The sequence below is a fragment of the Contarinia nasturtii genome, unplaced genomic scaffold (assembly GCF_009176525.2).
Source record: "Contarinia nasturtii isolate CC-2019 unplaced genomic scaffold, AAFC_CNas_1.1 Cnas_scaffold_187, whole genome shotgun sequence".
NCBI lineage: Eukaryota > Metazoa > Arthropoda > Insecta > Diptera > Cecidomyiidae > Contarinia > Contarinia nasturtii.
In genome coordinates, this window is record NW_022197544.1 from 2,484,884 (window position 1) to 2,501,555 (window position 16,672).

The 16,672-nt window shown below is 35.4% G+C and overlaps 1 protein-coding gene across 5 annotated transcripts in view; it reads left to right on the forward strand.

Annotated features, from left to right (window-relative positions):
- Window positions 1-6,018: 6,018 nt before the first annotated feature.
- Window positions 6,019-16,672, forward strand: part of LOC116352308 (5-hydroxytryptamine receptor 2A-like) — a 28,217-nt gene continuing 17,563 nt past the window's right edge. The window contains exons 1-2 of one of the 5 annotated variants that reach the window (XM_031784810.1): window positions 6,019-6,097; window positions 14,984-15,557. In XM_031784810.1, the coding sequence (XP_031640670.1) occupies window positions 15,482-15,557 (76 nt within the window). In that variant the 5' untranslated portion in view covers window positions 6,019-6,097; window positions 14,984-15,481. The other 4 variants (XM_031784807.1, XM_031784806.1, XM_031784811.1 and 1 more) reach the window with 4 other exon arrangements.

A 16,672-nucleotide genomic window follows, 5' to 3' on the forward strand; every position in this document is an offset into this window, starting at 1 on the left:
ATTTCACAACTTCATATTGTAAACTTTCGATTGTGATGTTGCGCCTAAAACATGTTCATCATTTGGTTTGAAACCGTTTCAATGAAACAATATATCTTGATGTGCATGCAAATGAGGATAATAACACAAGTTAAAAGATTGTATGTAAGAACATAAGTTATACTCTTATTGATCTTTCTGGTTAAAAGATCTGAGAGCTTTGCGCGCGATGCTTTGCTCCAAGCACTTTCAAAACACAAATCTTAATCCATTTTGCACATTTTCACAACATAAACCGCATTGGACTCTCTTGTTCACTCAAAAAAAAAAAACACACACACACATGCTCACATCTCTCGGGTACAAGTCATCATTTTGATATTTTATGTAGAATTGCAAAGCGTCAACACATTCAATTTCACTGTAAATTTTATGAGAGAAAGCGTCTGTGTGTATGGTGCAATTTTTTTCGGCTACAAGTCTCATGTAAGAAAGATTTTGCGAAAACAAACAACGGTAATGCGACAAAATGAAATGACTCCGTTTCACATTTTCTGCATCTTCTTCTTCTTCTTCTTCTTTTGATTTCTCTCCTGTGTATTGGTCGACTTTCTTGCATTTTCAGTGTATTTTTAATCAAATTTGATTTAAGGTCTTATGTTCATGTCTCAGCGATGTTGACAGCAAAATAAAATTGGTCATGTTATGACTGAGTTTGCGCTTTCTGATTTAAACCACATTCATAATATCAGTGAAAAAAGTGCTTTTCACTCACAAAGTTCACTCACAAAAACTTTCACGATTCACATTCATTCCCTTCGACAATTCAGCCTTTTGAATTTTCCATCTCAAGAGTGTTGATGATTATTTTCCTTTGAATATGTTTTTTATGACAGTCTATAATAGTTTTTTTTTTTTTTTTCGGAGGAGGGCACAAGTGTAGATGTAGATCGTGAATGTTCAGCCAATAAATAAGCTGCTTTCACTCCATTACATAAATCCGGCTTTGAATATTATCACAAAATAAACATTCGAAATAAAAAAAAATGTGTGAAATAAACAAACAGCCAACAGCCAAAAACAGTAAATTTTGCATGAAAAATCAAAGTGACACATTCGCACATTTTCAAATGTTGTATTACAACATGTATTTAATTCTTTCTCCTTCTCACTCTCGCTTTCTCTCTGTCTCTATTCGTCGCAGTTGAGATGCGAATGTAAAAACAACTAACGGTCTAATTAAATCGGAAGAACTATTACAAAAGTCAGAAAATAGAATTAGCAATTGTCCCAATCTAATTAGGCAAGTTTGTGAATTAAACATTAACTTTATTGCCATCGAAAAGTTGTGTGCTAAGTTTTGTAGCCAATGTTTCACGACGAAATATATCCAAGGTTGATGGTTCTTGATTTTATGCTTGACGAAGTCATAAAATATACAAAACGTCTGAACGTGATTTTTTTTGCTGCTGTGGCTGTTGCTGCAAGCTTCCATTTGTTTGAATCTGTCTTCCGAAAATAAAACACAGTAAAAAAAAACCCATAAGATTTGATTTCATGCATACTAAATGTATCAAACGCGCCTGTCCATTGATACTTCAATCGTTCAATCGGTTTAAAGCATTTGCAATTGCCATAACAGGCGTTTGATCGATTTCATCAAGTTCCTGAGGTTAAACAGTGAATTTTTTCCTGATTCAGCTATTGATTTTAACAGCCAATAATAAGGTATTTCCGACTCCTATCTAACGGGCCTATTCCAATTTCCGATTGTAAAGTATCGCATTTCCATTTTTTCCAAAGTATTATCTCTGCCCTGCATTTTTCAGCGCCTGTCAGGTTAAGCGAATCATTTCATTTAGATAATGATGACGCAGAGCCGAAACCCCACATTCGTTTGTGAAAAAAAGATAAAAAATTAATAATAATAAAAATCATTGTCTACCTCAAACATTGAATTCGAATTATTTCTAATATTTTGTCCCGAAAAAGACTGTTTCCTTCGATTCGATCAAGGGCGCTATAACATTAAGTTCTCGCATCACATTTCTAATGCTGTAGTTTTGTCAACTTTTTCACTGATATCACATTTACTTTCGTATCAATAAGTGGAATATAAATCATTCAAATGGCCATAGATCTTCAGATACTCCAGCTGTGTAAGCATTTGAAAACATTTCAAAATGTTGCGGTGCATTATTAATCATTGGCAATGCCAGTTCACAGTAGTCAACACATTTTTAGCCGGATAAAGTGTTGTAGATGTGAATAAAAACGTTCCACAAGTGACTTTGAATGATGAAGTCAACGGTACCGGAATGAATTTATCAAGAAATATATCTCGAAATGTATTCGAATTACAATAAACTTACGTCAAAAATATACACAAATCGTCGAAAACAATAGCAATTTTGAATTTTCAAACTGTGTTTTTTACTACTTTTCGCTACAATATCGAATCCAACCTATGAACCATTTTTCAAAATACGAACACCATTGCATATATGCGTGTATAAAATAGGCAAAAACGATTTTATAATCAATTTAAAATAAAATCGTTATGATAGGTGTTATTTCTGTTCAAAAAATGCAACATAAACGATACTTTTAAGCGCTGGTATAATTTTGTGATTTACCAATTTCGAAGTGCATGGAATTTTCATTAATTAAATTCCATCGAAATTGAGCTGAAAAAGATTTAAAAAAATACACAAACACACACAAATCGATCGCGAATACAAAAAGTTCACATCAAGAGCTTTGCAATGGCTTGAAATGCTGTTGATGACGTATTTAATTCTTCTTCTTTTTTCGCCATGGCCTCAAAGTGCGCTTTAGATGAAAAGTGAGATATTTGTGCGTGCCCATTGAATTTTAGGCTGACTGAAGTGGTTCTACGTTAATTTGGCACAATCTGAAGCGCGTCTGATTATGTCTTGTGTCGTTGTCTTGGGATCATTCATTTTAATTGTCGCACGCTCGCGATTTATCGAAGAATGAGTAAGGGTACATGGTTAAAGTGCAACACTGAAAGACATTACGAAGAGTGCGAAACAGTGAGAGTGAAAAAGAAACTGGAATAAAAAAGAATAAACACATTCTTCAAACTTATCACCAAATCTGTTTTCCCTTGAAATAAGTAATGTTTTCCATAAAAATTCCGTAATCTAATAAGTTTTCGAGTGGATGATTTGGATGCGTTTTGAGCATGAAGCGACGACAAGGTTCAGTGTTTCATATTAAAAATCGTGATACATTCTAAAATCCGTTTCTTGGGCCGTGTGCTGATGCTATGATGAATATTTTTTAAATGTCGCCTTTTGAAATGATCGTGTAGTCTCTGTCACACACAACACACACAAGCACACATACACATTCACGATTTTTCTATGTTTGATTTTCGCATACTTTTACCAGAAACCCAGAGACACACAGAGAAAATGATACATTTGTAAAAAGCATTCCAAGCGTTCGTTCATTGCGTACGGTCTAATTTATTACAACCATTTAAAGAAAATCGTTCCAAACTCGTCCCGTTTATACGACGAACATTGCAGTTAAGAACAAGTAAGAAAATGTAAAAGACAAGAAGAAGAGAAAAAAAATTGAAAGAAACAGAAATTTCACACTCAAATTGGAACTGAAACTGAAACTGAAAAGGCAATTTTCAGTGCTCTCGAAATAAAGGTTTACAATTTGCTTTCATCCTGGCTTATAGAATGTTGATAAAAGCGATAAAAGCGCACGTAATGTGTAAATGAGTTATAAACTCAAGGCCTGGTGGTGATGGTGGTGTTGAATAAAAAAACACACAACAACATGCTGAACATTTGTTCGAATTTTCTACATAGAAAAGAGATACGACTCACAGGCCGAAAGACAGAGAGAAAGAGCTTCTCTTTCCATCTATCGGGTGGCAAAGGTAGACGATGATATCGAATATGGGAATGGCGCGTGAAAACGGGACAACACCGAGCGACAAAGTGTAGAGAGCATAAACCAAGAACAACAGCAACGGCAACAACACAAAGAACAAGAAGAACACAAGTGAGACGAACGACGAACGCATCGATGGTGGAGAGTGCGTGAATCAAACGGGAAAATATATTTTCACTTTGCACACAGTGTTGCCCAAGGAATGGAAGAAAGAAAAATGGACTCGCAATTGTTGGTTTTGTTTTATTTTCTTTTTTTCTTTTTTCATTTCAGAAATATACTAGTATGGTTTACATTCGGTAATAAGTGCACGTATATTTCGTGGGTTCGAGGAGGACCAATAATGTTTATATCGGGGGGAGCGCGCATATAGAGCTCGTGGTCGATTTTCCAACATTGCGAATTCGAAATGGTAAAAGGGCAATGATGACAATGTATTGCCGAAAGTAAATTTCTATTAAAGAAACATTTACCCCGAAAATGTAACTATTATTCGAGATATGATTTTTATGTTCGCCAAAAAACAACGTATAGCTACTCTGTGCCGTCGTTTGTGTTCCGCTTTTCAGCTATATTCCGATATCTTTGTGTATTTGTGATGCTTATACCGCTTTGGCACTTTCTTGGATTCGGGAAATGGCCTGTGAATTTACCATGTTTCAGAAGCACACGCCAATGAAAAATAAAAATAAAAAAAATAATGCAAACGACTGAATGAACAAGCGAGTGAGCGAGCGAGTGAGCGAGTGAGCGGGAAATACACAACGTGTCACGAAAACAAATAAAACTTTTCAGAGCATTCTGGCTGTTCGTGTCAAAAGTCTCATCGTTTTTCCTCTGAAATAAAAAAAATCACACACACAAACAGAGTTAAGAGAGAAAAGCTTCGGAAAGTTGCAAAAATGAACATTGTCACGGCGTATACAATATCATCTATGTACGACCGATATGCACGATATGCACAATGTAAAATGTAATGTTGACTATCGAATGGTTGAATCTCTCGCTCTCTTTCGAATATAGATTGTGAAATAATGTAAAATGACGGCGAGACAAATCGTTGAGTACGCGCGCGGTCGAGTGTGAGCGTGCACAATGAACGATATATATATACGATTTGGAATTATCTGAATATTTCCGAGTGGCTAACGTTCGATGCCTTTTAGCCCATCGTCATCGTACGTACTCTGTGTTTGTAGTCCTCTGTTGTTGTTGTATTCGGTTTCTGTTGCTTCCAATGTTCAGCCGTTATTTAAGCATATTAAATAAAATTAAATGACCGACCTATCTAAAAATCAAGTTTGTATCACAATTCATTAGCTTATTGCTTATTGCGTACTTTAAATAACGACAGGTCGACCATTTATAACTTTTCGTGTCCCTTTCGGCTTTCGCTCACGCTCATCTCATTTACCAACTGACACTCGGGACACATGGAGAGCAAGAGAATGAGAATGAAAGAGAATGCGGTGAGTGCATTGTTTTTGTGAATGAAAGCTTACATAAAATTTCGACAGCTAAAAGTAAATCACATCAAATATCAGTTTTGTACTGTTGCTGCTGCTGCTGCTGCTAGTGTCGATGTTGCCGATGCTGATGCTGTACAAGTAAAAGCTATTGTGCTATCGCCTGACTGACACAATCCTGTTCGATCCAAGACTTTGCTCCAGAACTTTTGCTCTGCTTCTTTTGCATTTGGCTTTGGCATTGGCTTTGCTGATGATGCTGCCGATAACTTGCCATCTCATCGTAAGCCATGCTCTCTTTCATTCGTTCGCTCAATTTCTCTTTTTCTCTTCCAATAATACACACAATACAAGCCGAAGTGTGTATACGCCATGTACGTTATATTGTACGAAAGCTGGCAACCGAAGCACACGACATACGACGCGCGCGATACACATACCAAATGTATGATGGCATCGTGCCTGCTGTTGCTGCTCTTGCTGTTCTCCGTGGAAAACAATGCATAGGTGCGACAGCGAGAGTCAGTTAGTTCATGTTTATATGGTGTATTCGCTTGCTCATCCATTTGGAATATTTCGATACTGATATCTCAGGCGTGCTGCCGTCAGCATTTCACTTTATTTTCAGTTAGGGTGTTGCTTTTCAAGCATGAACATGGGCCGTAAATTCGTTGCGATTATTAAGAATAGCAAAAAAACAGAATTCGTTTTCGTATGTTAGTATAAAACTGTTTTGTTTTAATTCCGTTGAAGGAAAGTTGAAGCGAGAAAAAAAAAAGAATTTTTATTGAAGCGAATCGAATCGGTCCGGGAGAAAGTTATTGCTGAAGCCTAGAAACTAATAAAAAAGTAATTTTTTTTTCTCTGTTACACACTGGTTCGTTCTCATTCTGTTGTTGTTCGATTGAATATTTTTTTTTTCGTTGTTGTTTTTTTCCCTCTTGAAATCGGTTTTCAACGAGATTAACAGTTTCGTCGTTTTAATTAGTACTTTTTGCCAATGAATATATATCAAGCGGTGGATTCACACAAAAGATACGCAAGTAAGCAAACATCGACGACAACGACAAAGAGTAAAAAAGAAACGTACCATTAAAAGAAATAAAAACGCATGGAGAGAAATGAGCACAAGAATTATGTAAATTCTATTAATGTATATGAATAAAAACGAGAGCATTGAAAAGAATAAAAGAACAAAAAAAAATTACAAATTTTTGGCTTTGGTTTGTTGTTTTGCTTCTCGATTTTTCATTTTTTTTTTTTTGTTGTTATTTTTGTTCATGATTCAATAGTTTATTCTTGTGTTTGTTATTGTCATCGTCGTCGTCATAGTCATATGAGTAAAACGACAGTTTTCCGTGTTTTTATTGCTCGTGTGGTGGCCGAATAAAAAATCAAAACAAAATATAAAATAAAAATGGATGAATAAAAACTGAACCGAAATAACCAGAAAAATAATAATAATAAGAATAAAAACCATAACAACTATTGCAATAACAGTAATAATGTATGTATGTTTGATAAAGCAACAGTGGTATTGTTGCCAAAATACAGAAACAAGAAAAGTAGAAACTGTGAGAGAGAGTAGAGAGTATAGCATCCAGAAAGGTTACTTGTTAATCTTCTATAAACATCTCCAAATGAATAGTACACAAAATGTATACGTTAAGTATATATGTACATGTATCACAGTAAAGAGCAGGAGAGTTAGAGGGAAAGTGACTCCTATCCGAGAGACCCATTCGTATTTTCCATCGCAAAGGAAAAAAAAAACAAAGAAAAAATAAAATAAATTGTGAACAAAGTATATTTTTTTCTGGTCTCTTTTTCGCTCGATCTCTCTCTCTCTCTCTTTCTATTCATCTCTCTTTCTCGTGTTATTTTTTTTGTTCTTTTCATTTTTGGTCGTTACAGCGCGAATGAAGAGCGAAAGAGTGTCAGTGCTAGTGCGAATGCGAGTGTGTGTTTTCTTTTCTTGTAATTTAATATATGCTATCGTCACTATGAATTGTGTGATTTGTTATTTTGATGTTTGTTCTGAAATTAAAACAAATATTGCGGTTCGGTCCTACTCATGAAACTGTTTGGATTTCTTGACAATGAGATGATACGATGAAACTCTGTCATTTTCATGTACTCGTTGACGTTGTCGTCGTCGTCACCATATCACACCGTCTTCGTCTTTTTTCTCGTTTCGTTTTTTATTATTATTATTTTTTACTCCGGCTTAATGTACCAAACCAGCCATCGCATTAATGAGCGTGAATGAGAAAGAATGAAAAATAATATAAATAATGTTGACCCAGAGCAAGAGTTCTTGTTGAATTGAGCCAAAACCACGAAATGAAATCCAAAGAATTGCCAAAAAGCATACACAACCTTAAAAAAAAGACCGACGATAAACATAGTGTGAGAGAACGAAAAAGAGAAATGATAGCGAAAGCACACGGTCAAAAGCGAAATGTGCAATGCATTTTCATTTGATAGCAATTGAATTGAGGGATTTGTCGGGGGGACAAAACGAGCAAAGACGATTCAGGTATGTGTTCAGAAAAGATTAGCTTAATAAATAATTTCGTGGAAAATATAGACCTTTTTCTGGTGTCTGTACATCTCTATGTACATAAACGAGAGAAACGACCAGAGCAAACAGTGTTGAGAAAAGCGCGAGAGAGAGAAATCCATATAGATAGAATATATGGTGAATGGGGCAAGGAAAGAAAGTAAAAGGAAAAAAATAAATATGAAAGAATAAAGAAAAGCGCCGCAATCTATTCGCAAAACGAAATCCATAATTGGACTCGTTTAGAGGCTATGGTATTAGTGCGGTTCAAACCTTTGACCATAAATATGATCAAAAGTAGTTTTTGAATGCGAGTTTTTGATTTCAAAACGCACCAATATTATTAATATATGTATAAGGATTGAGAGCAGTTTAAATAGCATTTGAGCAATAAGAACCGATAAGCGTTTCGGACCAAACGTGCAAGATACGTATTATATTTATATATATAAGAGTGTACATCATGTGCGAGAGAAGAGAAGAATCGAGCACACACAACACATTTTATGCGTATACATATATTTTGATCCAATGTGGCAGTTGGCGCGTGTGTGCATATTTCATTGTGTGTTTTATTCAAGAAAGTGTATGCGTTATTCACAACTTCACTCTCGTTTGCCTTCTATTTTCTTTATCGTTTGGTCTAGCGCGTCCGTTTGCCATTCGGCGGGATAAGAAAAAGACAAAATTTCGAAGAAAACGGAAAAGACGAAAAAGAAGAAGTAGAAGAAAACGGAAAAAAAGTCGAAAAATTCCAACGCTAATGTTGAACACAGTCCGAATTGCGAAAACGCTCCACCAAATCAAATGGAAATTCCATTCCGCTCGGGCTGTGCCAGGCATGAGCATTCAATTTATTAGCTAATTTAACAAGAAGAGTGTAGGATAAAAATCGTCACTACCATCATCACCAAGATGAACGAACGAATGAATCTTTCATCGGACTCTTTAATTCTACGATTCCAATAAGTACGCACGCTGCAAACCCAGACTTTGATTCCACGTTCCTTTGATTCCCACTCAATAATTTTTTTTTAAAAGGGTGCACATAATCGAAGTAAATAGAACGTTAAAGACACTCAACTTCATTTGGTATAATCAGACCAAAAGAGAGCAGAGAAGAAGAAGAAGAAAAACCTCAAATAACAAAATATCTTTCTGTACCACATTCTCACGCAATCGCACTCTAACACTTCGAAACGAAGTGAATGAAATCAATTTTACTTATCTGGATTCCGGATTACCAAACAGAAAAGAAGTAGAAAAGAAATGCTTCGGAATTAAATGGAGAGCAACAATAAAAAAAATCACACGAAAAAAATGGAATAATACACGCTTAGTAGCTTTTCATGAGGAACAAAAAGACGGCAATAAAGAAAAATTGAGAGGAGACTGTATAAATATGGAATTTCGTTTGGAAAATGTTTGAATTTAATTCGATAAATATTGATGTGGTACGAAGATCACGCATTATTCCCATACAACATTCAATTGAATATTACATGAAACGATGTGGCTATAGCCATTACATTTGCCTTCGCCGCCATTGTTATCATTTAGATTGATCTCTTGTGATTTCTTTTTATGTGATTCTTACGAATAAATGACAATTTATAATTGATAAAACCATCGACCATTCTCTTTTTTGGCACATTGTCCGATATGAATAATTCGTAATGAGTCGCTTTTACATATCAAATTCATATCAAATTATATTCAGCGTCGTTCATGGCGCGCTCAGTGAATGGGAAAGTTGTGTGCCGGGACTGAGGCACGACAGGCAATGAATTCACGTGGAATGAAAGGTGAAGAAAAAGAACAACAAAAGAAAAAGAAAAAGAAAAAAAAGACGAGAAAAGAAAATAGAAAAAGAAAAGAAAATCTGGTGGTTGTCGTGAGACATTATGATGTGAACGCGACGACGGATGTCAGACAAGTGCATACGATGTAATATGAAGTACATTCAGTCATGCGCTGGTGCTTTTATAAAATAAAGTGAAGTTGCCAGGAAATTCTTTTCTTGTGCCAAGGAAATTGCAATCAATAAACGTTTTTGCATTGCACGAAAATTATTTTAATGGAAAAAAACAATTAGGAGCTATTTCAGTCGTGGCTTTTTTCGCCTTCGTTGCTATCCACATAAATGTCCGTGATGCGATTTACAATAAAAAATGAATTCTTTGCCCAACTATCTAAACTCATATATATTCGCCGCCATAGCCAAAGGAACCGTAGATAGAACGCCATCGCGATATATTAAGCTGAGAAAAAAGAAAGAGAAAATTGATGCGCATACGCATTTTAAACCAAAAACGAGAAAATTCTCACAAGTGAACGCACATTTTAAATGTGCAAGAAAAATATATATATTAGGGTGGGTCAATTTTTTGCATCAAAGCATCATCGCGATTCTGGTTCTATGGATCATAACAAGCATTTTTGCCCAAGAAACCGTATATCTAAAATGAATTTCGAGCCAACCAAATTTTTCTCTGAAGATATTTTCCAAAATATTTAAAAATCGACTTAGATGTTGTATGAAAAAGACAAAAAAACCGAGCCCATTTTCACAAAAACTAAGATCCCCCATTTGGAGTCAAATACTATGAGACTATGGGTTATTTTGTGAAAATTTGCTTGGAGGGCATCTGGAAAAAACACTTTCTAAAGGTTTTTTGGCATGCTGAAGCCGAATTTTTGGGTTTCAGGTAAAAAAAAATCAGGGGTTAAGGAGCTATGACCCCTAAGGGGTGGGGAGAATGTGAGGGCAGCAGAAAATATCTTCAGGAACTCATTTTGGACTTATGGTTTCTTGAGCAAAAATGCTTGTTATGACCCATAGAACGAGAATCGCTATGATGATTTGACCCACCCTAACATATATATAAAACGCAACAGCAAACAAGCAAATGTGAGCCTGTTTTAAAAATGGTTCGAACAAATCTTCTTTGTCATCGTCCTCTTCCTCTTCTTCAGCTTGTGCTGCTTTTGCTTCTTCGGTTTTCTTTTTTCATTTTACCAAATTGAATGAAAATTGTAAAGATGGAGACAAATGGGAAGACGCTAGTCTATTTTACACAGTTTATATTGTCGGGAGCAAAGCCAACACATCGCATAAAGTAATGTGTTTGAATTTATTTTACCATGTTCCCGCAAATGGTGCAAACATAGCGTACAACAATACCGAAGAAAAAACCCGTGTAGAGAGGCGCACATATACCTTATATGACCGAGAAACAGAGAAAAGTATGTGGAAACAAGTTATGGTGTGTGCGCCTCATTTGGAAACGGTTCATGAAGTCATGATCATGCTAAAACTACTAAATACAATTCAAATTCAGTTGCTTTTGTGTTCAACTTCTGAATTTTCATAAAACTTTCATAGAGTTTGATTGTTTGTTTGTTGTTTAAAATTTTTCGATAAAAATTTGCGAACAATTTATTCAGTTGTGTCGTGATGAATATTTGCTCTCAACATATACACATGGAAAGTTTCCATTGGAAACAAAGATAAATCGTGTGTGAAAGATAGAGATAAAGGGAGAGAGAGAATGATATTTCAACTCTCACTCGAACATATCGACTCCTAGTATTTAACTTATTCATACAAAGCCAATAGATTTCAATAGATGAAAAGTTTTTGTCAATTATTTTCTTATTAGTACACAAAACACATACATATATACGTATCTATTCATCGAATAAAAATATGGAACATGCACACGAAGATACACATAACGCGCGCACACACAACAAAGCACAAGGGAACAATCGCTCGAAGGGGATTCACTTGTATCGAATATATCGTTTGGCGTGTTGCCAGTGTACTTCAATGTGCATTTTCGGGATGGGCATAAAAGAGCATATTCCAGATGCTTGGATGATGTCGTTAACACTGAAATCATAACCCCCGCACATTTCTTCATCATCATCAGCTTCTGATTGCTGTGTTATTTGGGCTTGAATTCAAGAGTTAGCTCCAAATAAGCGGTACGTCATCTCAAATGCTAAAACGCTCAAATGCACATTCATTTTTAATCGGCCCTCCTGCAACTAACATTCATAAACACACACACATACACGCACACAAAGAAAGCGACACACGACATTGATGTTATTTGCAATGTGCATGGAGCGGCATGACAAAGTCTCAAGAAAGGAATTTGGCATGCAAAGTCGGTGCATTTTTTATCAGACGAAACATGAACCACATTCTCTATCTTTCGCTTGCTCTTTCTATTTCTGTGAGTATCGGTTCTCGATGACTCTCTTTGGAGAATTCGTGTAAGCAAAACATATACGACAAGTGGGAACAACAAGGAAATATGCAGTAGGAAAAAGCATGGCAAATAACAAAAATCTTGCGGTTTGATGATATTTTATCACTTTGTGAGAGAATTAAACTGACTTATTTCTCAACATGGAAACGCTTTATGGTGCATCGAAAACAATTTTTCCGTCCTTAAAAACTTATATAAACTTCCTGTATCTGCACATACAAAATAATATAGAGAAACTGAATAAGTAAGAGTAGCGCGCATACGAATGCTGTTGGCTCATTTCCAGCAATAAAAACTTTTGATTGGCACTTTTCTAGCACAACAAAATAGTTTAATTTGTTTTCCGAATGCTGAGACTACTGCATAATAACAGAGAAATCGCACTCCCTCGCCTAATGTGACAACACACGGCGGCGGTGGTAGTGTCGTCGGTGGCTTTAATGACAAGCAATAGCAGCAGCAGCCAACAACTACAGTAAACAGTGGCTAATGTGATGTGGTAAAACAATCGAGGCAAGCAAACGAACAAATGAACAACAACACCATAATATATACAATAACTTTCTGACAACAATATTGTGTGTGTGTGTGCGTAATATATCCACCTTGTATGCACCGTGTAAAATATTATTTGAGTGGAAGGTACGAATATATAATGGAAGCGTTTAAAGACAAACAAGTGGAATCACATAATCCCGCCACTTGATGCTGGCTGCTGGCTGCTGGCTGTGTACACTTGCCATGAGCATTGAATCGACCATTCAACCAAGCCATTCCCATTGTGCGGCATTGCTTTTGCATGTACTCTGTGCTGTGTACTCAATGTGCATGCGTGTGCAGATGCAAACGCGCGAGCGTGATCGCTGCATGTGTGCCTTAAAAAAACATTGTTATGTTTAGAGAATCTTCCCACCGTGCTTCGGTATATACTTGACAACGTCATTTTTGACAAACAGCGCATTTTCACGTACCGTGCATTCAATCAAATCGAATTTGTGTAATGGTTTTCGAACCACAAATTTGTACAGTGCTCTTTGACTTGATTCTTTCACACCACATCCGATGTGCTTGTTTTATTATGTCAATTTTGAAAACAGGCTAAAATATATGTAGACACTTTGTCCTTTTCTCTCTTTCTATCTCACTTTTTCTCTCGCATTCAATTCACTCGTTTAAGCTCATATTCTCTCCATGCTTTTGTTCAACATCTAATCCAATTTGCATTGTTTCATTTTATTTCAGGTTGTAATGAATGAAAAAGACAACACCAATCAAATAGAAATACACTTATCGTAGTCTGCTGCCCCCATACATTTCATACACACATTTTCATTTTATATATAGATATCAATAAATATAAAAAGTATCTGCATAGGAAAATAATATAATACACACAATATCCTCTATCGTCGCGTCATTCACTATATTTTCACACATATTTTAAGGAGTGAAAACACTTTCACACACAAATACCCATGCACGGACACACACATACACCCGATGAAATACAGAACTTTGATTCTAAAAGTAATTATAGATGACCCAAATGGTAGCAATCACTCGGTATCTCATTTTATTTGTATTTTCGTAACATGAAAATGTTCGGCCAATGCATCTCTCACTGCGATGGTGTCTGTGTTGTTGTCATCTGGACACAATGCATACTATGATTGAGAAATAAAAGCGAGTAAAAGAGAAAGAAATAGAGAAACCGAGAATATAATATGGACACAGACACGGTAAGCGTATTGTATAGGGGCAAAAACTTGAACGCTCTCGAACATACAACTGAACTACATCAAACTGTTTTGCACAAAGAAAGATGGCAAAAGCATGGAAAGCAACCAAATGCAGAAACAAAGCCACTTTAAAAGATATAATTAATGCAATTTTGTTTTTCAGTTGATTTCAATTTATATTCTATTCAGTGCGCAAATTAAAATATCTCGGCAATACGGTACCACATAAAATAAACATACATAAACCTATGAACCACAACGAACAATCACTGTGGTGAAATGGATTTTTTGCTGTCGTTGTTGTTGTTTCGAACCCACAATTCTCTGTTTTTCTCATTCTACATTTCGCTCTCTAGCTTCATTATTTTAGTTTAAAATGTATTTTGTATGAGTCGGTAAACGCGAATATTTTCGTTACAGTTTTCATTAACAGTTTTAATCCAAAGTACATAAAGCATGAAAGATTTTCAATTATCTCATCGAAATTACATAAATGAGGCCGCCTTTTAACGGGCACATCCAGAGGGCGTAGCAGATGGTCAATGTTCTCACGAAACATTCTCTTTCTCGTTTCGGCACTGTATCACTGTGTGTGTGTCTGTATGCGTGTGAAAGTACGTATGGATGAAATGACTGGAAAAGTGATGTTATTTATCTATGTAGAACATAGACATGGCTAATTTATTCCAGATAAAATGTAATTATCAACGAGCGACGCTTTACTCGAGCTCGGCGCATGATTAACTGACTTTCAATGTGTGAATCAACTGAAAGCTCGTATCACCGTTTTTGATATAATTCACATTTTTTTTATTCGTATTTTTTGTCGTGTGTAAATCCTTTTATCATTTCAATTTCAATCTTCTTCTGTTTTTGTAAACGTTTTCACTGAGTTTTTTATCTGTTGGAAAATTTAGGTTCACTTTTTTTTGTGTGTGATCAACTACAATTTACATATCTATGTTATGAATGTGATACAAAATATTAATTTAAAGTGATCATTTGAATGTATACATATAGAGATAAAGGAGCAAATAAGCGAGATAGCAACGAGAAAAGGGACCGTTAAATGTGAGAGGCATGTTTTATAAAACTTTAAAGTGGAACCACCGATTTTTAAAACCATGATGAAATTGGATATAAATATTTTATAAATAATGGACTCAGAACTGGGGAATTGAGTTTTTTGTTCGTTGTGTTGTTGGTGAGTGCGTGTGTGCGCTTTTTATCGTCCGGATTAAGTTTTACATCAATGAATTCAACATAAATTCGAATGCCATACTCATGACAACCAAACATCAGCGGCATGATTAATTCATTCAAATTGAACAGCAACTACAGCAACTGCATCAGCAATCACCAACATAAGGAAATAAAAAGAGATTGACAGTGTGTAAATACGAGAGAATAAAACGAATCGAAATACGAAAAAATACAACCGGGCAGCAAACAAATAATAATAACAAAAAAAAATTGTAATTTTTCGATAATCGAAATTCAAATGAAAAAAGCTTTAACATGGAATATACTACAGCTATATCTACGAAACCAGCGTCTAGCACGATCGACACCGATTTGGCAGAAGTGGTTAAAGGTAAGAAACATACACTTTCATTACTGTCACCTATCATCTGTCGAAATTTAGTTCACTTTAAGACAACATTCAATGCTCTATTTCGATTTAGTTTGGTTTGCCATTCAATGCAACCGACCGAACTGTGAAAACCGCTCCGTCTCTCCATCTCTTACTATCGATCTAGTCGATAGATACTCTTGACATGTTGATACATTCTCGCTCAAGAATGCTTTTACACTTTCAACATTACTTCACCACACTTACACACGCATCAACCAATTGCCGCTGTACGTGTGCATGTCTTTCTTCATTCGGTGTTTCTGTTCACTTGTCAATTTTCAAACTAAACATGCTCTGTGCATTTTTCAACTTATTTATTTTTCATCGGTCAAAATCTTCGTTTTAATGGAACCTTATTTAAACTTTATTTAAACAGGAGCGCAAAGAAATAAAACATCAACAACAAATACAAATACAAATACACATAGAAAAAACAATGGATCTATATTGGATAAAATGACGAAACACCTTCCAAAACACTTTTGAATTCCATTAGATTAGATACATATGATATAGAAGTAAAAGATTTTCCATTTAGCAATTGGCACACATAATTCTCTTGCTCTCACTCGTATATCCCAATTGGTTTTGTCGACAACCCCCGAAAATAATTGCATCAGTGAAGCGAACATATCAGAAAGCAATTGACACAGAAAGTTCTCACTTTTTGGATCGAAACCCCTTTTCTCTTCGCACGCATTTTGTTCGCACCACCAAATCTATAGGCAATGTTTACTGAAAATCCTTTTTCCCTCAACACACAGTGTCACACACACAAACGTGTCAAACAATATAGTATTTGATTATAATTTTCATAGCTGGATAGATTTTCGTAACATCTGTGTGCATATCATACTTTTATTTTCATCTTTTCCCAAATAGCTTCTCAATTCACATCAAATTAGAAAGCTATATATATGTAATGTGTATAGTTTTGTTATTTGGTTCGTTGGTTGCTTCGTTTTTTTCTTGGCTTCAATATATCATTTTATTGCATATCATATGGAGCAAAACTTCGTTTTTTTTTTTTCTTTTCATGCGAGAAAAAGATATATTGACACAACGTACACATA